A 27,537-nucleotide genomic window follows, 5' to 3' on the forward strand; every position below is an offset into this window, starting at 1 on the left:
TACAGGTTATAATGCAACAAAATAGGACAAACGCCAAAGGGGATGAATACTTTTGCAAGGCACTGTAGCAAATAGGGGTGGGAATAAAGTCAGCCACCATTCTCAATAGTTTCCCATTAAGGTTTTCTATACCTGCTGGCTTATCATTATTTATGGATAATAGTTTCCACCTGTCCCACACTAAACTTGACCAAATTCAAAACAGCAATTTTAGTCTTTCATTACTACATATTAGAGGTTGACCGATTAATCGGAATGGCCGATTAATTAGGGCCAATTTCAAGTTCATAACAAATCGGTAATCTGCATTTTTGGACACCGATTATGGCCGATTACTTTGCACTCCACGAGGAGACTGCGTGGCAGGCTTACCTGTTACGTGAGTGCAGCAAGGAGCCACGGTAAGGTGCTAGCTAGAATTAAACTTATCTTATAAAAAACAATCTGAACATAATCAATAGTTAACTACACATGGTTGATGATATTACTAGTTTATCTAGCTTGTCCTGCGTTGCATATAATCGATGCGGTGCCTGTTAATTTATCATTGAATCACAGCCTACTTCGCCAAATGGTTGATGTTTTAACAAGCACATTCGCGAAAAAAGCACCTGGCTTAAATGGTGCCTCTAGAGACAAAACCTCTCTCATCGTCACTCAATGCCTAGGCTTACCTCCACTGTACTCACATCCTACCATACCCTTGTCTGTACATTATGACTTGAATCTATTCTTCCACGCCCAGAAACTTGCCACTTTTACTCCCTGTTCCGAACGCACTAGACGACCAGTTCTTTTAGCCTTTAGCTGCACTCTTATCCTACTCCTCCTTTGTTCCTCTGGTGATGTAGAGGTTAACCCAGGCCCTGCAGCCCCCAGCATCACTCCCATTCCCCAGGCGCTCTCACTTGTTGACTGTAACCGTAAAAGCATTGGTTTCATGCATGTTAACATCAGAAGCCTCCTCCCCAAGCTTGTTTAATTCACTGCTTTAGCACACTCCACCAACCCAGATGTCCTAGCCGTGTCTGAATCCTGGCTTAGGAAGGCCACCAAAATTCCTGAAATTTCCATCCCTAACTATAACATTTCGCAACATAGAATTTCCAAAGGGGACAGAGTTGCAATCTACTGCAGAGTTCCGTCATACTATCCAGGTCTGTGCCCAAAATATTCGAGCTTCTACTGTTAAAAATACACCTTTCCTGAAACAAGCCCCCAGTTTGAGGGAAGTTCGCACTGTTAAGTGACCTAAACTGGGACATGCTTAACACCCCCGGCCGTCCTACAATCTAAGCAAGATGCCCTCAATCTCACACAAATCAAAGAACCTACCAGGTACAACCCTAAATCCGTAACCATGGGCACCCTCTTAGATATCAATCTGACCAAACTACCCTCTAAATACACCTCTACTGTCTTCAACCAGGATCTCAGCGATCACTGCCGCATTGCCTGCGTGCGTACTGGGTCCGCGGTCAAACGACCACCTGTCAAAAGCTCCCTAAAACACTTCAACGAGCAGGCCTTTCTAATCGACCTGGCCCGGGTATCCTGGAAGGATATTGACCTCATTCCGTCAGTAGAGGATGCCTGGTTGCTCTTCAAAAGTGCTTTCCTCTCCATCTTAAATAAGCATGACCCACTCAAAAATTGGAGAACTAAGAACAGATATAGCCCTTGGTTCACCCCAGACTTGACTGCCTTTGACAGGCACAAAAACATCATGTGGCGTTCTGCATTTGCATCGAATAGTCCCCGCGATACGCAACTTTTCAGGGAAGTTGGGAACCAATATACAGTCGTGGCCAAAAGTTGAGAATGACACAAATATTAATTTTCACAAAGTCTGCTGCCTCGGTTTGTATGATGGCAATTTGCATATACTCCAGAATGTTATGAAGAGTGATCAGATGAATTGCAATTAATTGCAAAGTCCCTCTTTGCCATGCAAATGAACTAAATCCCCCCCCCAAAAAAAAATTCGGCCCTGCCACAAAAGGACCAGCTGACATCATGTCAGTGATTCTCTCGTTAACACAGGTGTGAGTGTTGACGAGGACAAGGCTGGAGATCACTCTGTCATGCTGATTGAGTTTGAATAACAGACTGGAAGCTTCAAAGGGAGGGTGCTTGGAATCATTGTTCTTCCTCTGTCAAGCATGGTTACCTGCAAGGAAACATGTGCCGTCATCATTGCTTTGCACAAAAAGGGCTTCACAGGCAAGGATATTGCTGCCAGTAATATTGCACCTAAATAAACCATTTATCAGATCATCAAGAAGTCCAAGGAGAGTGGTTCAATTGTTGTGAAGGTGGCTTCAGGGCGTCCAAGAAAGTCCAGCAAGCGCCAGGATCGTCTCCTAAAGTTGATTCAGCTGCGGGATCGGGGCACCACCAGTACAGAGCTTGCTCAGGAACAGCAGCTCAGGAATGGCAGCAGGCAGGTGTGAGTGAGGCAAAGACTTTGAGGATGGCCTGGTGTCAAGAAGTGCAGCAAAGAAGCCAATTCTCTCCAGGAAAAACATCAGGGACAAACGGATATTCTGCAGGGATTGAACTGCTGAGGACTGGGGTAAAGTAATTTTCTCTGATGAATTCCCTTTCCGATTCTTTGGGGCATCCGGAAAAAAGCTTGTCCGGAGAAGACAAGGTGAGCAGTATTGTGCAGCCGTCTTCATCGACCTGGCCAAAGCTTTCAACTCTGTCAATTGCCACATTTTTTTCAGCAGACTCAATAGCCTTGGCTTCTAAAATGACTGCCTCGCCTGGTTCACCAACTACTTCTCAGACAGAGTTCTGTGTGCCAGACCTCTGGCAGTCTATGGGGGTGCCACGGGGCTCAATTCTCAGGCCGACTCTTTTCTCTGTATATATCAATGATGTCGCTCTTGTTGCTGGTGATTCTCTGATCAACCTCTACACAGACGACACCATTCTGTATACATCTGGCCCTTCTTTGGACACTGTACTAACAAAGCTACAAACGAGTGTCAACGCCACACAACTCTCCTTCCATGGCCTCCAACCGCTTTTACATGCTAGTAAAACTAAGCGCATGCTCTTCAACCGATTGCTGCCTGCACCCTCCCGCCCGACTAGCATCACTACTCTGGACGGTTCTGACCTAGAATATGTGGACAACAACAAATACCTAGGTGTCTGGTTAGACTGTAAACTCTTCTTCCAGACTCACATTAAGCATCTCCAATCCAAAATTAAATCTAGAATCGGCTTCCTATTTCACAACAAAGCCTCCTTCACTCATGCCGCCAAACATAGCCTTGTAAAACTGACTATCCTACCGATCCTTGAATTTGGCGATGTCATTTACAAAATAGCCCCCAACACTCTACTCAGCAAACTGGATGTCGTCTATCACAGTGGCATCCGTTTTAATCACCAAAGCCCCATATTCTACCCACCACTGCGACCTGTATGCTCTCATTGGCTGGCCCGCACTACATATCCGTCGCCAAACCCACTGGCTCCAGGTCATCTATAAGTCTTAACTAGGTAAAGCCCCGCCTTATTTCAGCTCACTGGTCACCATAGCAACACCCCAAAAGGTACATTGCACTGGTCATCCCCAAAGCCAACACTTACTTTGGCTGCCTTTCCTTCCAGTTCTCTGCTGCCAATGACTGGAACAAATTGCAAAAATCTCTGAAGCTGGAGTCTTATCTCCCTCACTAACTTTAAGTATCAGCTGTCTGAGCAGCTTACCGATCACTGTACCTGTACAAAGCCAATCTGTAAATAGCACATCCCCATATTATTACTTACCCTTTTGCACCCCAGTATCTCTACTTGCACATCATCATCAGCACATCTATCACTCAGTATTAATGCTAAATTGTAATTATTTTCACCTCTAGGGCCTATTTATTGCCTACCTCTCTACATTTGCACACACTGTACATAGATTTTTCTGTTTCTTTTCTGTATGTTTGTGTAACTTGTTGTTTTGTTGCACTGCTTTGCTTTATCTTGGCCAGGTCACAGTTGTAAATGAGAACTTGGCCTACCTGGTTAAATAAAAGGTGAATTTCTTATATAAAAAATAAAAAAAGGATTTAAATGCCTCTGTTCCCTCATCCTGTTTCAAAACCATGGAGGAAGGTTGTATGATCAATTCTCAATCCCTAGGCTTGCAGGCCCCTGGCCGAGAAAGCATCTCTTTATTCATACTTTGTCCTGTTCTGTAATCTTAGGATCTATATGCTTAGAATAATGCCTTGTAATGCTTAATGCCTCGTTTGTAAATCCATTCATTGTACAATGTTAATTAAATATCTGCCTTTGACAGACCATTTTCATACCAATTCTTGCTAGTCAACGTCAACTCATTGCCTAATGCTAGCTTGTATATTTTATTGCATCTTGTAGATCTTTATTGAGTCAGATAATGTTAGGCTAATTCCAGTCTAATTACGAGTTGCATGTGATGTATATATAATATACTGTATAAAAACATGTCAAATATTGATGCCAACTATAGCAGTCCTAGCCCCAAGGAATAACTACATCACGGGCTGTGTTCAAGCTGTAAAATAAACCTTGCTAGCTAGTTAACAGCTAGGCTAGCTACTACGCCAAGCAGCTCTTCATTCTAACTTTTGGTAGGCAGGATCCCTGGACAGATATAGTGGTCACAGCAACTGAGGCTAACTGAGTTGCAGGATCCCCCCCCAAAAAGGGAACAAGTAACCAAACTTTTTCATTCGAATAATTTTCAAAACATAACGTTCAAAACATCAAACCGAGCTATCCCTCCTTCCACGTTCAACAAGTGACCTTCAACCTTCCAAGGCGTTGCATACAGTTGAAGTCGGAAGTTACATACACCATAGCAAAATACATTTAAACTCAGTTTTTTCACAATTCCTGACATTTAATCCTAGTAAAAATTCAATTTTAGGCCAGTTAGGATCACCACTTCAAGAATGTGAAATGTCAGAATAATATTAGAGATAATGATTTATTTCAGCTTTTATTTATTTCATTACATTCCCAGTGGGTCACACGTTTAGATACACACAATTAGTATTTGGTAGCATTGCCTTTAAATTGTTTAACTTGGGTCAAAGGTTTTGGGTAGCCTTCCACAAAAAGTTGGGTGAATTTTGGCCAATTCCTCCTGACAGAGCTGGTGTAACCGAGTCAGGTTAGCAGGCTTCCTTGCTCGCAAACGCTTTTTCAGTTCTGCCGACAAATTTTCTACAGGATTGAGGTTAGGGCTTTGTGATGGCCACTCCAATACCTTGATTTTGTTGTCCTTAAGCCATTTTGCCACAACTTTGGAAGTATGCTTGGGGTCATTGTCCATTTGTGAGACCCATTTGCGACCAAGCTTTAACTTCCGGACTGATGTCTTGAGATGATGCATCAATATATCCACATAATTGTCCTTCCTCCATGATGCCATCTATTTTGTGAAGTGTACCAGTCCATCCTGCAGCAAAGCCCCCCCACAACATGATGCTGCCACCCCGTGCTTCACGGTTGCGAAGGTGTTCTTCTGCTTGCAAGCATCCCCCTTTTTCCTCCACACATAATTTTGGTCATTATGGCCAAACAGTTCTATTTTTGTTTCATCAGACCAGAGGACATTTCTCCAAAAAGTACAATCTTTGTCCCCATGTGCAGTTGCAAACCGTAGTCTGGCTTTTTTATGGCGGTTTTGGAGCACTGGCTTCTTCCTTGCTGAGCTGCCTTTCAGGTTATGTCGACATAGGACTCGTTTTTACTGTGGATATAGATACTTTTGTACCTGTTTCCTCCAGCATCTTCACAAGGTCCTTTGCTGTTGTTCTGGGACTGATTTGCACTGTTCGCACCAAGGTACGTTCATCTCTAGGAGACAGAACGCGTCTCCTTCCTGAGCGGTATGATGGCTGCGTGGTCCCATGGTGTTTATATCAAATCAAATCAAATCAAATTTATTTATATAGCCCTTCGTACATCAGCTGATATCTCAAAGTGCTGTACAGAAACCCAGCCTAAAACCCCAAACAGCAAGCAATGCAGGTGGAGAAGCACAGTGGCTAGGAAAAACTCCCTAGAAAGGCCAATACCTAGGAAGAAACCTAGAGAGGAACCAGGCTATGTGGGGTGGCCAGTCCTCTTCTGGCTGTGCCGGGTGGAGATTATAACAGAACATGGTCAAGATGTTCAATGTTCATAAATGACCAGCATGGTCGAATAATAATAAGGCAGAACAGTTGAAACTAGAGCAGCAGCACAGTCAGGTGGAAGTTGAAACTGGAGCAGCAGCATGGCCAGGTAGACTGGGGACAGCAAGGAGTCATCATGTCAGGTAGTCCTGGGGCATGGTCCTAGGGCTCAGGTCAGTTGAAACTGGAACAGCAGCATGGCCAGGTGGACTGGGGACAGCAAGGAGTCATCATGTCAGGTAGTCCTGGGGCATGGTCCTAGGGCTCAGGTCCTCCGAGAGAGAGAAAGAAAGAGAGAAGGACTTTATACTTGCGTACTATTGTTTGTACAGATGAACTTTGTACCTTCAGGTGTCTGGAAATTGCTCCCAAGGATGAACCAGACTTGCGGAGGTCTACAATTGTTTTTCTGAGGTCTTCGCTGATTTCTTTTGATTTTCCCATGATGTTAAGCAAAGAGGCACTGAGTTTGAAGGTAGGCCTTGAAATACATCCACAGGTACACTTCCTAAAGCCATGACAACATTTTCTGGAATTTTCCAAGAAGTTTAAAGGCACAGTCAACTTAGTATATGTGAACTTCTAACCAACTGGAATTGTGATAGTGAATTATAAGTGAAATAATCTGTCTATAAACAATTGTTGGAAAAATGACTTGTGTCATGCACAAAGTAGATGTCCTAACTGACTTGCCAAAAATATAGTTTGTTAACAAGAAATTTGTGTGGAGTGGTTGAAAAACAAGTTTTAATGACTCCCTTTAATGACAACCTAAGTGCATGTAAACTTCCGACTTCAACTGTATATGGAGGAACATCTTAAATGGACGGATTATATGCTTCAAGAGATGTCTAATAATATAAAGGCTGCGAGAAACTAAATCCAATATGCCATCACAATGGCATGTGAGAACAAGAAAACAATTGTCTACATAGCTGTGCCTTATTAGTTTTGCAAGTAAACATTGCGACAATGTTTGGTAAGCATAGCTTTAAATCGCCTTGCACACATACACTCAAGTAAGCTAATCGTAAACAATTCTATAATTTAAAGTGACTTTACAGAATATCAAGAGATAGATAATCCTTTTATATTGTGTCAGATTATTTTAATAAGATTTACCTGCATGCCCATATGTAGAGGCACCATTGGGAGCCTCAGGTCATTCATTCGTCCTCTTCCTCCACCAAAGTCTCCCATACCAAATCCGGGGAACCTCCCTCTTAATCCTCGACCTCTGAATCCTCCTCTATCTCCTCCTCGGCCTCCAAAGCGGCCCTGCTTCCTCTGGCGCTCCTTCTCCTCAAACTCCATCAGGCCTGCTTTGGCCTCTTCAGACAGCTCTGGAGGGCAAAACAAATCCCCACAAGGTTAACATTAGAACATTCAAATACAAGCCATTCAGTCAGACTTGCTCAAGCTGCACTTGAGCATTTTCTTTTGATCCAAACAGTTTAGGTACAGGAGTTAAACTTGAAATGCCCTTCAACCAAACAACGCACAAAAATATATTACAGTTTATATAACAGTCGTAGGTTGTACATAAATGTACCTAATGTTTCAGGAATGTTCCGTCTTTTGGTTCCCGCATCCGCCAGCCGCACAACACCAGACGTGACATCTTTACGCTCCGTTTTGAAACGCAACCGGCCAGACTCTCCATCGTCGTCTTCCTCTTCATCCTCGTCTTCCTCCTCCTTCACTTCTTCCTTTGGCTCTGCTTCATTCTCAGCCTTTAGAAATATAGGGATCATCTTAGCCATCAGATACAGGTAACTGCCAAAATAATGGAACACAAAAAATTTAAAAAAAATAAAAGCGATACAATGTTATATTGAAAGCAGGTGCTTCCACACAGGTGTAGTTCCTGGGTTAATTCAACAATTAACATCCCATCATGCTTAGGCTTATGTATACAAATGCTGGGCAGGCCATTATTTTGGACCCATATCCCCCCCAAAAGGAGGACGATGTCCCTATCCACAAGACAGGAGTGGTTACTGAATGGGTTGATGAGCATGAAAACACTGTAAACCATATGCCATGGCCGTCTCAGCGTTCTCCACCACCATCAACAGAACATCAAATGATGGAATTTCTCGTGGAGGAATGGTGTTGCATCTAGTGTTGTCACGATACAATACCAGGCCAAGTATCACGATACAGAGTAGTATCACAGTACCATGTGGCCTAGCGTCCTGCTCGCCCAATCATGTACATGTGCTACACAAAATCCTGTCACTGAAATTCACTCTTCTACTCAATACAACACATTGAATTGAACTTGTTCAGTGGATAATAGAATACTGCAGAGAGCTGATAGCTCATATTTGCAAAGGTGTACCTGGGATTTGGCTGGAGGAATGGGAGGAAGGAACATATTAATATACAGTGGGGCAAAAAAGTATTTAGTCAGCCACCAATTGTCAAAGTTCTCCCACTTAAAAAGATGAGGCCTGTAATTTATCATAATAGGTACACTTACACTATGACAAACAAAATGAGAAATCACATTGTAGGATTTTTAATGAATTTATTGGCAAATTATGGTGGAAAATAAGTATTTGGTCAATAACAAAAGTTTCTCAATACTTTGTTATATACCCTTTGTTGGCAATGACAGAGGTCAAACGTTTTCTGTAAGTCTTCACAAGGTTTTCACACACTGTTGCTGGTATTTTGGCCCATTCCTCCATGCAGATCTCCTCTAGAGCAGTGATGTTTTGGGGCTTTTGCTGGGTAACACGGACTTTCAACTCCCTCCAAAGATTTTCTATGGGGTTGAGATCTGGAGACTGGCTAGGCCACTCCAGGATCTGGAAATACTTCTTACGAAGCCACTCCTTCGTTGCCCGGGCGGTGTGTTTGGGATCATTGTCATGATGAAAGACCCAGCCACGTTTCATCTTCAATGCTCTTGCTGATGGAAGGAGGTTTTCACTCAAAATCTCACGATACATGGCCCCATTCATTCTTTCCTTCCTTCACACGGATCAGTCGTCCTGGTCCCTTTGCAGAAAAACAGCCCCAAAGCATGATGTTTCCACCCCCATGCTTCACAGTAGGTATGGTGTTCTTTGGACGCAACTCAGCATTCTTTGTCCTCCAAACACGACAAGTTGAGTTTTTACCAAAAAGTTATATTTTGGTTTCATCTGACATTCTCCCAATCTTCTTCTGGATCATCCAAATGCTCTCTAGCAAACTTCGGACGGGCCTGGACATGTACTGGCTTAAGGGGACACGTCTGGCACTGCAGGATTTGAGTCCCTGGTGGCGTAGTGTGTTACTGATGGTAGGCTTTGTTACTTTGGTCCCAGATCTCTGCAGCTCATTCACTAGGTCCCCCCGTGTGGTTCTGAGATTTTTGCTCACTGTTCTTGTGATCATTTTGACCCCACGGGGTGAGATCTTGCGTGGAGCCCCAGATCAAGGGAGATTATCAGTGGTCTTGTATGTCTTCCATTTTCTAATAATTGCTCCCACAGTTGATTTCTTCAAACCAAGCTACTTACCTATTGCAGATTTAGTCTTCCCAGCCTGGTGCAGGTCTACCATTTTGTTTCTGGTGTACTTTGACAGCTCTTTGGTCTTGGCCATAGTGGAGTTTGGAGTGTGACTGTTTGAGGTTGTGGACAGGTGTCTTTTATACTGATAACAATTTCAAACAGGTGCCATTAATACAGGTAACGAGTGGAGGACAGAGGAGCCTCTTAAAGAAGAAGTTACAGGTCTGTGAGAGCCAGAAATCTTGCTTGTTTGTAGGTGACCAAATGCTTATTTTCCACCAGAATGTGCAAATAAATTTATTAAAAATCCTACAATGTGATTTTCAGGATTTTTTTTCTCATTTTGTCTGTCATAGTTGAAGTGTACCTATGATGAAAATTATAGGCCTCTCATCTTTTTAAGTGGGAGAACTTGCACAATTGGTGGCTGACTAAATACTTTTTTGCCCCACTGTACATGCATGTCATTGTGGCAGTTAGGGGGAAACTTGCCTAGTAAAATAAAGGGTCAAAACTAAAAACGGCATGAAACCTTTACTCGAGTTGACACACACCCTCCGTCTCCCCTTGCTCTCAAACTCACACCACTCTCTCGCTCTGCCACAAACACTGCCTCCCAACTTTTAAAAGGTTAGGCACCGAACAAAATTTAAGGAGCACCAGAAATAAATAGATTATTGATATAGTTTAGGCTTACATTAGGCCAATATGAATCCTACCTTTGAAGCGCATCATGAGTAGCAGACCCTTTTCCTTTCTTCCTGTGCCAATGAAATTTGCCCAAACCTACTGTCAAGTTAACAGGTTGTTAGCTAGCTAGGTAACATGACCGAAAAACGTCATTTGTTATCAAACCAATAATCAGCGACCTGGGATTAGTTTTTAAAAAATGGGACACGACATGGTTTGTGAAACGATTTTAAATGCACGCATATCCCAATAAAAAAAGGCATCTCTGGTAATATGGGTCATACTGTTTATGCTAGTTTTCTTTGCTCTAAAGCTGCAAACATGGCTGTCCATTTTTCCCTCTGGCACTCAGAGGCCGCAATGAAGGTGATCTTGCAAAGTCTACTCAGACTGATCTTTGCTCTTGCTTATAACAGGTGATGAAATGATACAATGCATCAACATCGCTGGCTGTGTGCTCTGCTCCAATGTAACAAATGTACAAATCTAACAACCTTGTCAGTTCCATGTTTCATGAGCTAAAATAAAAGATCCCAGAAAGATTTCATAAGCACACAAAGCATCTCTCTCAAATGTTGTGCATAAAGATAATCCATCCATCTGACAGATGTGGCATATCAAGAAGCTGATTAAACGTCATGATCATTACACAGGTGTACTTTATGCTGGGGACAATATAAAGCCCTCTAAAACATGCAGTTTTGTCACAACAATGCCACAGATGTCTCAAGTTGAGGGAGCGTGCAATTGGCATGCTGACTGCAGGAATGTCCACCATAGCTGTGCCAGAGAATTTAATGTTAATTTCTCTACCATAAGCTGCCACCACAATCTTTTTAGAGAATTTGGCAGTACATCCAACAACAGACCACAAGTAACCACGCCATCCCAGGACCTCCACATCCAGCTTCTTCACCTGGGGGGTCGTCTGAGACTAGCCACCCGAACAGCTGATGAAACTGTGGGTCTTCAAACAAAGAATTTATGCAAACTGTCAGAAACTGTCTCAGGGAAGCTCAACTGTGTGCTCGACGACTGCAGTTTGGGGTCATAAATGACTTCATTGGGCAAACACTCACCTTCGATGGCCACTGGAGAAGTGTGCTCTTCAAGGATGTTGTGAACAGAGTTCCCTATGGTGGTGATGGAGTTATGGTATGGGCAGGCATAAGCTATGGACAACGAACACAATTACATTTTATCGATGGCAATTTGAATGCACAGAAATACCGTGAGGAGATCCTGAGGACCATTGTGCCATTCATTTGCCGCCATCACCTCTCAGCATGATAATGCACAGCCCTATGTCACAAGGATCTGTACACAATTCCTGGAAGCTGAAAATGTCCCAGTTCTTCGACGGCCTGCATACTTAGCCAATGAGCATGATTAGGATGCTCTGGATCGATGTATACGACAGTGTTCCACTTCTGCCAATATCCAGTAACTTCGCACAGCCATTGAATAGGAGTGGGACAACATTTCACAGGCCAATCAAAACAGCCGGATCAACTCTATGTGAAGGAGACGTGGGGCATTACAAGATGCAAATGGTGGTCACACCAGATACTGACTGGTTCTGATCCACGCCCAACCTTATTTTTAAAAGGTACCTATGACCAGATGCATATCTGTATTCCCAGTCATGTGAAATCCATAAATTAGGGACTAATCCACAGATTTCCTTATATGAACTGGATCTCAGTCAAATCTGCGTTTATATTTTTGTTCAGTGTATATTTTAAAAGCTGATGGAGGAATAGATGCGCATGAAGAGCAGACAGAGAGAAGCAGGTGAGTGAGGAATGATTACAGGACTGATAACAGCTGCCACACGTGATATGCACATGAGTGAAGTGGATATTAATGGCCCTGCGCATACAAGAGACTAGTGGCTATTGCTTGAATTCAACTGAATTTATAAACATGCACCAGCAGGATCTTTAGATCAGTAGGGATGAAAAATGACAGTATCATATGAAACGGTACTACGGTATAAAACAATATATTGGTGTCAAAAGTATCATGACGTTTTGGTACCGGGGCGGCAAGTAGCCTAGTGGTTAGGGAGTTGGACTAGTAACCGAAAGGTTGCAAGATCTAATCCCCGAGCTGACAAGGTAAAAATTTCGTTCTGCCCCTAAACAAGGCAGTTAACCCACTGTTCCTAGGCCATCATTGAAATTAAGAATGTGTTCTTAACTGACTGTGCATAAAGGAAAAAAAAAAATATATATATATATATATATATATATATATTATTTTTTTTATACACCATGCATCACTAATCGTATCCCTCCAATAGAATTCCAGACAATCTATGCCAAGGTGCACTGAAGTGGTTCTGGCCCAACGAGCTGTTAAGACACTATGTTGGTGGTTCCTTTTTTTGGCAGTTACCTGTACAGCATATGGATAGTGTTCTTGCAGGCCTATAAACTGCAACCATGTCTTACTTGAACATCTGGCACATTATCAGATTTCACAGTACTTCACAAAAGACGTAAGTCTAAAGTATAGAATAAGCTACAAACAACATTTGCATAAATTATACATTGTCCATAGCAGAATTGCAGCCAAAGAGGCATCGGAGAGAGAGGGGCTTTGACTTATTGGTCAGTGCCTGTGACCCAAATGTGGCACCCTATTCCCTATATAGTGCACTACTTTTGACCAGTGTCTCTTAGTTGTGCATTATATAACAGGGATCAACATTAACGCTTGTCCAGGTACAAGATTAAATAAATAGTCAGACAAGAATATAGATTTATATATATATTTTTTTTTTTTTTTTTTTTTTATATATTTTAAAAACATAATATAACAATTATTAGATCAGAGAAGCCAATAATTGGATCAGAGATGCAAACATTGAAATAATATTCAAATACATTTTTCCATGTACATAAATAATCATGTTTGACAAATATAATGAAGGATAATTAACATCTAAATGGTCACAAGACCAGAGAGTGAAGGACAGTGCCTGTTGCGCACCACATATCACCCACCTTGAATCTGAGCGGAGGCGGTCCGCATTTAGAAAATGATTCAACAATAAACTTAATTGTTTTTTAAAAAAACTGTCCAGTTTATGAAGCACGTCTTTCTTCAGAAAGTATTCACACCCCTCGACTTTTTCCACATTTAGTTGTTACAGCCTGAATATAAAATGTTTTTGTCACTGGCCGACACACATTAACCCAAAGTGGATTTTTTTATTACAAATAAAAAGCTGAAATGTCTTGAGTCAATAAGTATTCAACCCGTTTGTTATGGCAAGACGTAATAATTTCAGGAGTAACAATTTGCTGAACAACTTACATAATACATTGCATGGACTCACTGTGTATTGCACACAGTGCAAGGCCCTATCCCTAAAACCTGGGATAGGGCCTGAATTTCCACCTGATTGATGTTCTTAAAGTAAACTACCTGTTACTCAGGCCCAGAAGCCAGGATATGTTTATAATTGGTAGCATTGGATAGAAAACACTTTGAAGTTTCTAAAACTGTTAAGATAATGAATGTCTGAGACTAACAGAAGGCAGGCGAAAATCTGAAGAAAATCCAAGCAGATAGGCGTCCCGCTATCCCTAATGAACATTACCCAGTCACTACAAAAGATACAGGGGTCCTTTCTAAGATACAGGCATCCTTTACTTCCGGAGAGGAAGTAAACCACTCAACGATTTCATCACGAGACCAATGGTGACTTTAAAACAGTTTAATGCCTGTGATAGGAGAAAACTGAGGGTGGATCAACATTGTAGTTACTCCACAACACTAAGCTAGAGTATGAAAAGGAGGAAGCCTATACATAATAACATTTTTCCAAAATATGCATCCTCTTTGAAACAAGGTACTAAAGTAATACTGCTAAAAATGTGTCAAAGCAATTCACTTTTTGTCCTGAATACAAAGTGTTATGCGTGTTGTTGGATCTGCCCCAAACGTAACGGAGTACCACGCCATATTTGCAAGCATAGTGGTGGCTGCATCATGTTATGGGGTATGCTTGTAATTGTTAAGGACTTGGGAATTTCAGGATAACAAAATAAATGTTATAGAGCTAAGCACAGGCAAAACAAATTGGTTCAGTCTGCTTTCCACCAGACACTGGAAAATGAATTCACCTTTCAGCAGAACAATAACCTAAAACACAAGACCAAATCTACACTGCAGTTGCTTACAGGAGACAGTGAATGTGGTCGATTATCAGTTTGATTTAAATCTACATGAAAATCTATGGCAAGGATTGAAAATGAACAAACAATGACAGATATTGAAGAATTTTGAAAATAATAAAATGGGCAAATATTAGACAATCCAGGTGTGCAAAGCTCTTAAAGACTTGTGTGAATACTTATGTAAATTATACAAAAATGTTTCAGTGTCATTATGGGGTAGTGTGTGTAGATGGATGTTTCATTTATTTTTTAATCCAAGCTGTAACAACAAAATGTGGGATAAGACAAGGGGAATGAATACTTTCTGGAAGGCACTGTACATTGTTTCAAAGTAGCCTAGCCAAAATATGACCATAGAAATTGAGGGAATTATTTTATAAAACACTTAATATGCCATTGAAACTAGCATTTTTCCCATGCCGTATTAGTTTTCAAATCAACATTTTATTGTCCTTGTCATATCAGTAAACAACACTAATTGATGCATCTTTAGGTCTCTCCTATTAATTTCGAACAGATATTTTCATCTCTGTCACATGAAACCACTCATGCGTGCGGTGCACTTTTGATAAGTGCGTTCCCGCTAATTGCATGTTGGAACATTCGCCAAGCTTACAGCCATAAGTGTATTGTTGAGCTTATAATATGAATAAATAAAACTTTAGCAACATTTGAAGCTCAATGGTCTGATCTGTTGCATCAGCAGCATTGATATTTTTTCACATAAACTCAGCAGAAAAAAGGAACGTCCCTTTTTCAGGACCCTGTCTTTCAAAGAATTCGTAAAAATCCAAATAACTTCATAGATCTTCATTGTAAAGGGTTTAAACACCATTCCATGCTTGTTCAATGAACCATAAACAATTACTGAACATGCACCTGTGGAACTGTAGTTAAGACACTAACAGCTTACAGACAGTAGGCAATTAAGGTCACAGTTATGAAAACTTAGGACACTAAAGAAGCCTTTCTACTGACTCTGAAAAATACCAAAAGAAAGATGCCCAGGGTCCCTGCTAATCTGCGTGAACGTGCCTTAGGCATGCTGCAAGGAGGCATGAGGACTGCAGATGTGGCCAGGGCAATGAATTGCAATGCCTGTACTGTGAGGTCCTCACCAGACATCGCCGGCAACAACGTTGCCTATGGGCACAAACCCACCGTCGCTGGACCAGGCAGGACTGGCAAAAAGTGCTCTTCACTGACGAGTCGCGGTTGTGTCTCACCAGGGGTGATGGTCAGATTCGCATTTATCGTCAAAGAAATGAGCATTACACCGAGGCCTGTACTCTGGAGCGGAATCGTTTTGGGGGTGGAGGGTCCGTCATGGTCTGGGGCGGTGCATCACAGGACTGAGCTTGTTGTCATTGCAGGAAAACTCAACTCTGTGCGTTTCAGGGAAGACATCCTCCTCGCTCATGTGGTACCCTACCCGCAGGGTCATCTTGACATGACCCTCCAGCATGAGCAGTATAGCTGGTGGCATTGTCGTTCTGTGAGTGATTTCCTGCAAGACATGAATGTCAGTGGTCTGCCATGGCCAGCGAAGAGCCCGGATCTCAATCCCATTGAGCACGTCTGGGACCTGTTGGATCAGAGGGTGAGGGCTAGGGCCATTCCCCCCCAGAAATGTCCGGGAACTTGCAGGTGCCTTGGTGGTAGAGTGGGGTAACATCTCACAGCAAGAACTGGCAAATCTAGTGCAGCCCATGAGGAGATGCACTGCAGTACTTAAAGCAGCTGGTGGCCACACCAGATACTGACAGTTACTTTTGATTTTGACTCCCCCTTTGTCCAGGGACAGATTATTCAATTTCTGTTAGTCACATGTCTGTGGAACTTGTTCAGTTTAGGTCTCAGTTGTTGAATTTGGTTATGTTCATATAAATATTTACACGTTAAGTTTGCTTAAAATAAACACATTTGACAGTGAGAGGATGTTTCTTTATTTGCTGAGTTTATGTGCAGTGGTTGTATGAATTTCAGATCTGTCGACCCAGAGTCCGTTTTGAACTGTAGACATATTTTTGGGAGTCCCCTCCAGGAGAGCCTTAAAGGGGCAGTGTTTTATTTTGAGACGAGTTTGAAAATAAGAATCCAATAGTGTAACCTACATTTTTCTGTTTCTCTATGGTAAAAAAAGATAGTAACGCATTTTATTTTGTAAAGTGGTTTCTTGCATCATATAATGGTGTAAAAATGGTGTTACAGACCACAAATTATTTTGGGGGACAAGCGACTTGAGCTTTTGGACAAGTTTGAATTAAAAAATATTAAAAAGTCCTACTTGTCCAAAGGACAACTGGCTAAAATGTAAAGTCCTGTATAGGGAATATAGAGGGAAGAGGGTGCCATTTAGGACGCAGCCAGTGAGTGAAGGAGACCCGTTCTGTTCCTACCTCTGTGTCTGCGAGCTGAGAGACCTCCTCCTCCTCTGGGGCTTCCTGTTGCGCTGCCTGCTCCTCCTGCTTTTCTCCACCTCCATAGCTTGGTGAGTAATCATCCGCCTACAACAACAAGTAGAGAGATCCAGAGTCAATATTCAAAATAGGCTAAGTGTCATAGATGTATTGTACATTCTACCATCCTATTATGGCTCATATTTACTATCAATGCTAGCAGGATATTAACACTGGCCTGAGATTACAGCCTGTGTGGGTTTAGCCTAACTTTATCCCCATGGAAATGTGAAAGGAATAACGCTTGAACCAAAAATACTGCCGCATTTCCTTTTAATGAAAATATTAACAGCGAGCATAAAAGGAGAAAACATTGAACTGTTATGGGGGGGTTAGAAAGGGGGAGCCTCTTGAATTAACATAACAGTGGGAGAAGGCTTTGTTACCAATTCCTGACGGCATTTGAAATTCTATGAGATGTAAATGTTTGACATGATATACAGAAATGTGGGGGGAGATAGAAACGACCTCTGGATCAGTGATGGTGAAAATATCATCACGCTAGCTACTGCTTTAATGGCCCACTCTATAAGTTCACATCCCACACAGGAAGCCGACTACAGTTTCACGGTGCCGAAACCCAGGATTCCAGTTATATGATAATTCCGTTAATAATAAAAAAAAGTGTTGGCTCTCCAACGTGTACTTGATATACCATGTGGTCACAACTCACGTAATTACACTCATTTCAAAACATACTTCCAGTGAGAAGCCACTAGATGATTCATGACTGTCAAATGAGGTCAGTGTGTAGGTCGCAGGACAGTGTTTGGTGTTCTGCACCATTAACCTGCCAATCCAAAACATAATATTGCAGACAAATACCTGTTGCAGCAGAAGGATAGACGGACAGACTGTCCCAAGGAAACAGAAAGGAATTAATCCTTTAAAACTGTTCCACATGTTACATCTGAATACCACCGCAAACAGAAGTATTTAAGCCCGGGCAGTTGAGTGACCTTGTAAACATAGTTATTACACACAAACGTGCTCTGCGTACTCACTGGGGTTTTTCAAAGTAAGTATGAAGTAGAACCGTGCAACCCTACTTAGAATATCAAAGGTTTTATCTTCAGTGTGTAAAAAAAAAAGAAAAAAAAAGTGAATGCTTTTGTCAGGCATCACACCTTAGGAAATAGGACTATAACAGACGTCACATGGATCTAGTCTTATCTTTTCCCCTCTTCACTCTTGTCTTAGGGGTTTGGGAAATAACTAGAGGAAATCGCATCAATCATTTCATCACACTTCAGGACTGTATGTTGTCCTTAGGAAGGTCAATAATCTTTCCATCAACGTGCGACTTTATCAGAGTCGAGTACCCGATATAAAAGCCCCCCCGCGTTAACCTCGGCCGATTGTGCGAGGAAGACGCGCTGCCAAAGTTGCCTTAGCCAGACAAACATACAGGGCTCAATGGCACCAGGCGTCACAGCCGACAGACCCCAGAGCATTACCTACCTACTGCCAAACAAGATGTCAACACCAACTTTGTCAACAAAAGGAGAAATCAACTGGCAGAGAGTGATAATGAATCCCCCCCCCCCACACACACACACCTTCAACCCCTATCCAACGCACATCCCCTTTAGCGTCCCCTGAATATATTTGATACATGCCCCCTAAAACCTGAGACAGGGAAATAAATTTAAGTTATCGTTTCAAGATGTAATGGAGTAAAATAGAAAGAGGGGAGACGAGGACTCACTTGAAATTCATCGTCTAGAGGCTCATTGATTTGAATGTCTAACACTCCGTCGCCCCCAGCCTGTTCTCCTGAGTATTCCATTTGGCCGTCTGGTATCTCCATGTCATTGAGCAGGCTGTACTCGTCCATGTACTCTCCCCCCTCCTGCTGGTAGCCCCCCTCTATATCTCCTTTTTCTGGGTAGTCTATGGGGTTCACCTGCTGGTCAAATTCGCATAGAGTAGCATTGAGGCTAAAGCCCTGGCCGCTGAAAGGCAAAAAAAACACAATTATAAACAAATGACACTGTAGCTCAAAAATTGGCACATCAAGTGTCTAAAGACTAAGTATGGAAACGCAAATAGCATGATCAGACAACGTGGATACAATTTACTTACATGTTTTCATCTTCTTCATCGCTTTGTAGAAGGTCATCGTTCAATTCCTCATCTGACACTTCTGAGGGATCCTAAAAAAACAAGAAAAACAAGCCAGAAACGGATCAGTATGTTTTAGCTCATGTTGTTTATTCCTTGCAAGCCCAGGCTTTAAAATGGCAAGGTCGACTATAACACAACTCCCCGAATATCAACCAAAAGTTACATTATGATTGAATGTGCAGGAACCTGTGGGCATGTTCAAATCGGATTGCTAATCTAACAGATTAAGTCAATATTTGAATCAATAAAATAAATAAAATTATACACAATAAAATTGTGAGTTTAAATAAACATGGGGGGGGGGGGGTCTCCTCCAGTCCAAAAGTATGCTTTATTCCCATGTGGTGAAGGCAATCTGGGCAGGTTAAGATACTTTATTTTGCCCACTGTACTTCCTCCTGGTTCACATCAATAAACGCCCCTGTGTTGGAGCCCCCTTTCAAAAGACTACTGCAAAATCCCACGTCACTGTGAAGTCTATGGGATCTAGGCTATTTCACCAATCCTACAGCTGGTAGACTACATTAATAACGGCATGCATAATAGGTTAGCATGGCAGAGGCATCTATGAATCACAAACAGAAGCCAGGGAGAGTTCTTTGTCTTACCTTTTTGGCTGTCAGCCAATCCTCCTCCAGCAAATCACTCTCAAGATCACTTTAAGAGAAGAGATCAACCAAGTTAGCCAGATAAAAGGAGCTACGCTGCCTCGGTTTACAAAGCTAGGTATTGGTCTACTCTCCACGGATGTCTACAGCTTGTCTAGACAAGATTATTTAAATGAAGCCTAAATTATCATTCTCATGAGCAAGGCCGGGCAATAGGCTACATTCTTACACGGCATGTTTACGATAAGCAGATTCCTATGTTCCACAATACTTACACTAGGCCTGACTCTGCAAGGCCCGTATAGTAGCAATAGAAATGTTGTTCTCATAGGCTGCAGTCACTGTATCGTTCCTGGGTCATGTTCAGTTGGTCCCAAACAGGAGAAAGCACTTCAAAATGTACCACCTCAAATACTCTCTTACCAAGTTCTCTCATAAAAACCTACATCATATTCAGATCATAAGCTCATTATAGTCATATTGTTTCTTAGTGTTGTGAAAATAGTTTAGTCTAAATTACAACAGTATCCTTTTTGTATATAAATCGCCAAGCTCTATTCATGAACACACGTTGTGACAAAGTCTCCGCAAGAGAAAGTCTCTGCCTAAAATCTATTTTAGGCCTATATTTTGTGCATGAGTTATGGGCTTCACAGTTGGAGTACTACTGTACTAGTATAGCCTAATGTCAGAGGACAAACCCAAAACTGAGTTCAGTAAAGGGAAAAAGCATGCAAACTTGCAAAAAGGTTTAAAACGGTCATGTTACACCTAGCCCTTGATCATGACTCTCAGTTCCATTAAACATAAGACTCATTGGACGAAGGCGACTTCTGCATGGGGAAGTGTTGTCTAGAGCCCCGACGCTAGTTCTGAATATTAACACCCATCGCTTGATGTTCGGTATTGGAAGCACAAGGACCTTATCTTTCATATCTGTTGGAAATCTTTTTTTTTTTTAAGTTAAATTGACACACTTTTATAGGGTTAGTGTTCCCACACGGCCATATCTCCATCTTACAAAGCTTGTTTACGGAAAACAGAAGGAAGACAGGAGGCGACCACCTGTGCTAATTAGCTATCTAGGGGCATGGCCTGAGGCCGTCGGCCTATTTTAAAAACATTTGCGGACGTCTAGTAAGGGACCGTATATTTGGAATATGGAGATCCTCATCAATCAAACGGGAAATGCCATCGGCGTCCCTTATGTAGGTTAGTGTTCCCACACGGCCATATCTCCATCATACAAAGCTTGTTTACGGAAAACAGAAGGAAGACAGGAGGCGACCACCTGTGCTAATTAGCTATCTAGCATGTTCCGAACACCTGTGGGTAAGTGTAACTCGGGAAGTATAGAAGTGTATTTTCATCGGATGGAGGCACCCATAGCTGTATGGATCTGTGCAAAACTGCTACAGTAAGTGTATATTTCATTTTATTTAAGTATTCTTTCTTGCTGATGAAAGATAAGGGCATTAACGCAAGCAATGATTATTAATAGTTGAGAATGTCGCAGGAGTGGATGGCTGCCGTTTTACGGGCTACTAACCAAGTGTGCTATTTTTTTTGTACATATCGTTGCTGCTACCATCTCGTATGACCAAAAATAACTTCTGGACATCAGAACAGCGATTAATCACCTCGAACTGGACAAAGATTTTTTTTTTAACGAGTCCAAAGTGAAGGAAATACTGCTTTCCTCGGGAACAGGCCCAAATCTCTGTCATTTGTGAGAAGAAAAGACATAGAAAAAGAGAGCGGAGGTTGGGCTGCCTTCTAAGAATTCGTAGGCGAGTGAGTAAACCCCCACTACCATCCGTTATATTGGCCAACATGCAATCATTGGAAAACAAAATGGATGATAAACGATCAAGACGATCCTACCAATTTCACAGAGTCGTGGCTGAACGACAACACGGATAACAGAGCTGGCGGGATTTTCCAACCATCGGCAGGACAGAAGCTACGTCTTGTAAGATTGTGTATTTGTCAATAACAGCTGGTGCGCGATGTCTAATATTAAAGTCTCAAAGTAATGCTCGCCTGAGGTAGAGTATCTTATGTAAGCTGTAGACCACACTATCTACCAAGAGAGTTCAAATCTATATTATTCGTAGCCGTCTATTTACCACCACAAACCGAAGCTGGCACAAAGACCGCACTCAACGGGCTGTGTAAGGCCATAAGCAAACAAGAAAATGCTCATCCATAAGTGGTGCTCGTACTGGCCGGGGACCTTACCTGTTACTCCTACCCCCTACTTTTTCGAACATTCTGTTAAAAATCGCGCAACATTTCAGCGCCCTGCTACTCATGCAGGGCATATGATTAGTATGTGTGGATAGAAAACACTCAGACGTTTATAAAACTGGTTAAATCACGGCTGTGGCTATAACAGAACTTGCGTTTCATCGAAAAGCGCAGGAAAATCTGATCACTGAAAATGGGAAAATATATCCGTGCGCCACTTCAACCCATTGTTAAACGTGAACCACATTAAATGGAGCAGAGGTTGCAGTACCTACAGCTTCCACACGATGTCAACAGTCTTGTCATTTGCCTACGAATTGTTTCTTTGTCAAACGGACACGAGGCATCACATTTCTTCCGGTCTCCGACCGGATATTTTGGTGGAGATTTATCCGGACATCATTTCCAGAGGCACAGCTATAGAAAATACATCGCCTTATGATGAATTTGATCGCTTATTAACGTTTACTAATACCTAAAGTTGCATTACAAAGGTATTTCGAAGTGTTTTGTGAAAGTTTATCGTCGACTTTTTTAATTTAAAATAATTACGTTACGTTATAAAACACTCTTTTTTCCTGGATCACACAGTCTTCATAGATCGATATCTAGGCTATATATGGACCGATTTAATCGAAAAAAAGACCCAATAGTGATGTTTATAGGACATCTAGGAGTGCCAACAAAGAAGATGGTCAAAGGTAATGAATGTTTTATATTTTATAATATTTTATTTGTGCGTTTTGTGTAGCGCCGACTATGCTAATTATTTTGTTTACGTCCCCTGTGGGTCTTTTGGGGTGTTACATGCTATCAGATAATAGCTTCTCATGCTTTCGCCGAAAAGCATTTAAAGAATCTGACTTGTGGCCTGGATTCACAACGAGTGTAGCTTTAATTTGATACCCTGCATGTGTATTTTAATGAACGTTTGAGTTTTAACGAGTGCTATTAGCATGTAGCGTAGCACATTTGCATTTCCTGATATCTAGTTGGGACGTCTGCGTCTCAAATAGGAGCAAGAAGTTAATGCAGGCAAACTTAAATCCGTTTTACCTCATTTCTACCAGCATGTCATATGTGCAACCAGAGGGAGAAAAGAAAAACTCTAGACCACCTTTACTCCACACACAGAGGCAGATACAAAGCTCTCCCTTGCCCTCCATTTGGCAAATCTGACAATAATTATATCCTCCTGATTCCTGCTTACAAGCAAAAACAAAAGCAGGGAGTGCCAGTGACTCGCTCAATACGAAAGTGGTCAGATAGTCCTGTGACGCGGATGCTGCACTCTGACGATCGTCAGATGTGGCAGTGCTTGAAAACTATTACGGACTACAAAGGTAAACCCAGTCGCGAGCTGCCCAGTGACGCGAGCCTACCAGATGAGCTAAATGCCTTTATGCTCGCTTCGAGGCAAGCAACACTGAAACATGCATGAGAGCACCAGCTGTTCCGGACGGCTGTATGATAACACTCTCTGCAGCCGATGTGAGCGAGACCTTTAAAAAGGTCAACATTCACAAAGCAGCGGGGCCAGATGGTTCATCCTGCTTTAGTTTACCAGGACGTGTACTCAAAGCATGCGTGGACCAACTGGCAAGTGTCTTCACTGCCATTTTCAACCACTCCGTGGCCGAGTCTATAATACCTACATATTTCAAGCAGACTACCATAGTCTGTGCACAAGGAAGCAAAGGTAACCTGCCTAAATGATTACCGCCCCGTAGCACCCACATCGGTATTGAAAGGCTGGTCATGGCTCACAACAGCATCATCTCAGATACCCTAGACCCACTCCAAATTACATACCACCCCAACAGATGACGCAATCTCAATCGCACTCCACACTGCCCTTTCCCACCTGGACAAAAGGAAAACCTACGTGAGAATGCTGTTCATTGACTACAGCTCAACACCATAGGTGCCCACAAAGCTCATCACTAAGCTAAGGAACATGGAACTAAACACCTCCCTCCGCAACTGGATCCTGGACTTCCAGACAGGCCACCACCAGGTGGTAAGGGTAGGCAACAACACGTCTGCAACACTGATCCTCAACACTGGAGCCCCTCTGGGGTGCGTGCTTAGTCGCCTCCTGTACTCCCTTTTCACCCACAACTGCATGGCCAAACACAACTCAAACACCATCATTAAGTTTGCTGACACAACAGTGTTAGGCCTGATTACCAACAACGAAGAGACAGCCTATAGGGAGGTCAGTGTGATGCCAGGACAACAACCTGTCCCTCAATGTGAACAAGACAAAGGAGCAGATCGTGGACTACAGAAAAAGGGGGGTCGAGCAGGCTCCCATTGACATTAACGGGGCTGTAGTGGAGGGGGTCGAGAGTTTCAAGTTCCTTGGTGTCCATATCACCGATGAACTATCATGGTCCAGACACATCAAGACAGTCATGAACAACAGGGCTTTTCAGTCTCCCTCAGGAGATGGAAAAGATTTGGCATGGATCCCCTGATCATCCATAAGTTCTACAGCTGCACCATCGAGAGCATCCTGACCGGTTGCATCATTGCCTGGTATGGCAACTGCTCAGCAACTGACCTTAAGACGCTACAGAGGGTAGTGCGTACGGCCCAGTACATCACTGGGGCCAAGCTTCCTGCCATCCAGGACCTATATACTAGGCGGTGTCAAAGGAAAAAGCACCAAAAATTGTGAAAGACTCCAGTCACCCAAGTCTTAGACTGTTCTCTCTGCTACCACACGGCAGGCGGTACCGGAGCGCCAAGTCTAGGACCAAAAGGCTCCTTGACAGCTTCTTCTCCCAAGCCATAAGACTGCTTTACAACTAATTAAATGGCCACCCGGGACTATTTACATTGACCCCCCCCATCTGTTTTTACATTGCTGCTACTCACTGTTTATTATCTATGCATAGTCACTTTACCCCTACCTACATGTACAAATTACCTCGACTAACCTGTACCCCCGCATATTGACTCGGTACCGGTACCCCCTGTATATAGCCTTGTTATTTTGTGTTACTTTAGATTATTTGGTAAATATTTTCTTAACTCTTTCTTGAACTGCATTGTTGGTAAGTAAGCATTTCACCTGTTATATTCAGAGCATGTGACAAATAAAGTTTGATTTGCTGTTTCTAAACGTTAAAACACAGTGTCGGGATTGTAGTTCCCCATGAGACAGTCATGGGCGAAGTGAATGGCTGAGAACCGTAAGGAGGAGGCAGAATGCCGCCTAGAGTTTGAGAGCTACAGTATGTTACACCAAGCAGCTGAGATACCTGTCTAAATCATCTTCGCCTCTCCTCCTGCGTGATCTCTCTGCACCTGGCTTGTCATAATCTTCAAAGTCATCATCTGAAAACAAAAAGACAAGGCTCTGTTAACTTGTTTGATGGCAGGGTCTACAACCCCAGTCCTTGAGGGCCACAAACATTGCACATATTTGCTTTCTAACTGGCAAATGATGATGATGTGGGAAACCAGATGTGAAAACTCGGGCCAATCAATTAGAGAAACGAAATATCGCAATTGACAACCCCTGCTGTTTCAATGAATGAATGGTCAACTAGCTATAACAGTTTACTAAGCAACAATTGTTTAGTGCTTTTAATGATATTTAGGCTGTTTTAGATAGTTCAAAGCAATGAAAATGTAGCAACAATCTAACGTTAGCCAATGCAACGTTAGTTAGCTAACGGTAGCTAACCGTGGCCTTTCCCACTCGGTTGTTGGCTAAAAATATCAGCACACTAGATAACACGGTAACATGCACAGTCAAACTTTGGAACTAAATACAACACCGAATGAACTTGTATCATGATGCCTATGGTGTTTATGGATTAATTATCGTAGCTAGCTACATTTTAGGCCTATCTCGTCTGGCTAGCAAACCAAACGTGTTAGCTAGAAAGCCAAAACTCTACCGAAATAATTGTAGTAACCATACCTCCGGGGCTGTCCGCCATTACGCAAGCCGGTTTCCTCAGTGTAGGCGAAATTCTATATAATTGAAGAATACATTGAAATGTTTACTCCTTCGTGTTTAAATCAAGCTAACGTTGTTTACCACAATCGGCAGAGAATCTGAACATAACCATTACAGAGTGGATATGTTCTGATGCATTCTGGGATAGAATCATGTCCTTCCTAAGCCCTGATCCGAAGAAAGTTTATTTTGCCTACTACATATCCATTTAATATTTGTGTGTAGGATAAACTGATCCTAGATCGTTTGGTTAACCTATGCAGTTCATGAGACCCAATAAGTATGCACGATATCTAATTACGTGAATACATAATGAATGAAACTGTAAAAGTATACTTATTTTCTTAACTAGAGTAGGAGATACTGAAACATGAAATATAGCCTACAATACACTAGCTATACAATATCAGTCATTTGGGTAACGTGTGGTAACTAGCCCCCCTAACAACAATGTCCAATTACTGACACAAAAAAGAAAAGTTTGGGAAAAAAATTGGTACGTGGATGATGGTAATGCTTAGGCAAACAAACTATGAATTGAAATTAGTGGCTACAATTTACACTTTTTAAACTTTTTAACAAAATGGCATTGCACATCTCACTATTAATATTCTCACTATGATGAGATTTTGTTATAAAGTCACTCTTCTAATTTCCGCACCAAATCATGTCCAAATCATCCTAAAGTAGCAAAACAAAATACTGTGTAACTCAATTAAGTTACTTGTAGAGGATTTGGACATGATTTGGAAAATGCTCATTTAGGATTCATTGATTTGCATTGGATTGCTGGGGGGACAAGTTTCCCCAACGGGGCAATTTCCCCCAACACACTCACCTTAAATGTTACTGCTTTATACCAATTGTTATCTCTAAACAACTGTATTATATATCTTCAGGCTCCCCTAATGGTATATACAGTTGAAATCGGAAGTTTACATACACTTAGGTTGGAATCATTAAAACTCGTTTTTAAACCAGTCCACAAATTTATTGTTAACAAACTATAGTTATGGCAAGTCGGTTAGGACATCTACTTTATGCATGACACAAGTATTTTTCCAACAATTGTTTACAGACAGATTATTTAATGTATAATTCACTGTATCACAATTCCAGTGGGTCAGAAGTTTACATACACTAAGTTGACTGTGCCTTTAAACAGCTTGGAAAATTCCAGAAAATGATGTCATGGTTTTAGAAGCTTCAGATAGGCTAATTGACATCCTCTGAGTCAATTGGAGGTGTGGATGTATTTCAAGGCCTATCTTCAAACTCAGTGCCTCTTTGCTTGACATCATGGGAAAATCAAAAGAAATCCAAGACCTCAGAAAAAACATTGTAGACCTCCACAAGTCTGGTTCATCCTTGGGAGCAATTTCCAAACGCCTGAAGGTACCATGTTCATCTGTACAAACAATAGTATGCAAGTATAAACACCATGGGACCATGCAGCCGTCATACCGCTCAGGAAGGAGATGCGTTCTGCCACTTAGAGATGAACGTACTTTGCTGCAAAAAGTACAAATCACTCCCAGAACAAGGGCCTTGT

The 27,537-nt window shown here is 42.1% G+C and overlaps 1 protein-coding gene across 7 annotated transcripts in view; it reads right to left on the reverse strand.

Moving 5' to 3' along the window:
* Positions 1-26,140, reverse strand: part of LOC109899516 (RNA-binding protein 33) — a 53,533-nt gene extending 27,393 nt beyond the window's left edge. For 6 of the 7 annotated variants that reach the window (XM_020494832.2, XM_020494828.2, XM_020494830.2 and 3 more), the window contains exons 1-8: positions 25,947-26,140; positions 25,279-25,354; positions 19,760-19,808; positions 19,110-19,180; positions 18,733-18,979; positions 16,965-17,072; positions 7,729-7,909; positions 7,299-7,519 (exon numbers count right to left, since the gene is read on the reverse strand). In XM_020494832.2, the coding sequence (XP_020350421.1) occupies positions 7,299-7,519; positions 7,729-7,909; positions 16,965-17,072; positions 18,733-18,979; positions 19,110-19,180; positions 19,760-19,808; positions 25,279-25,354; positions 25,947-25,965 (972 nt within the window). In that variant the 5' untranslated portion in view covers positions 25,966-26,140. The remainder of the gene's footprint in view (positions 1-7,298; positions 7,520-7,728; positions 7,910-16,964; positions 17,073-18,732; positions 18,980-19,109; positions 19,181-19,759; positions 19,809-25,278; positions 25,355-25,946) is intronic. The other variant, XM_020494827.2, reaches the window with a different exon arrangement.
* Between the last annotated feature and the right edge of the window lie 1,397 nt (positions 26,141-27,537).

Source organism: Oncorhynchus kisutch, linkage group LG11 (genome assembly GCF_002021735.2).
Source record: "Oncorhynchus kisutch isolate 150728-3 linkage group LG11, Okis_V2, whole genome shotgun sequence".
Taxonomy (NCBI): domain Eukaryota; kingdom Metazoa; phylum Chordata; class Actinopteri; order Salmoniformes; family Salmonidae; genus Oncorhynchus; species Oncorhynchus kisutch.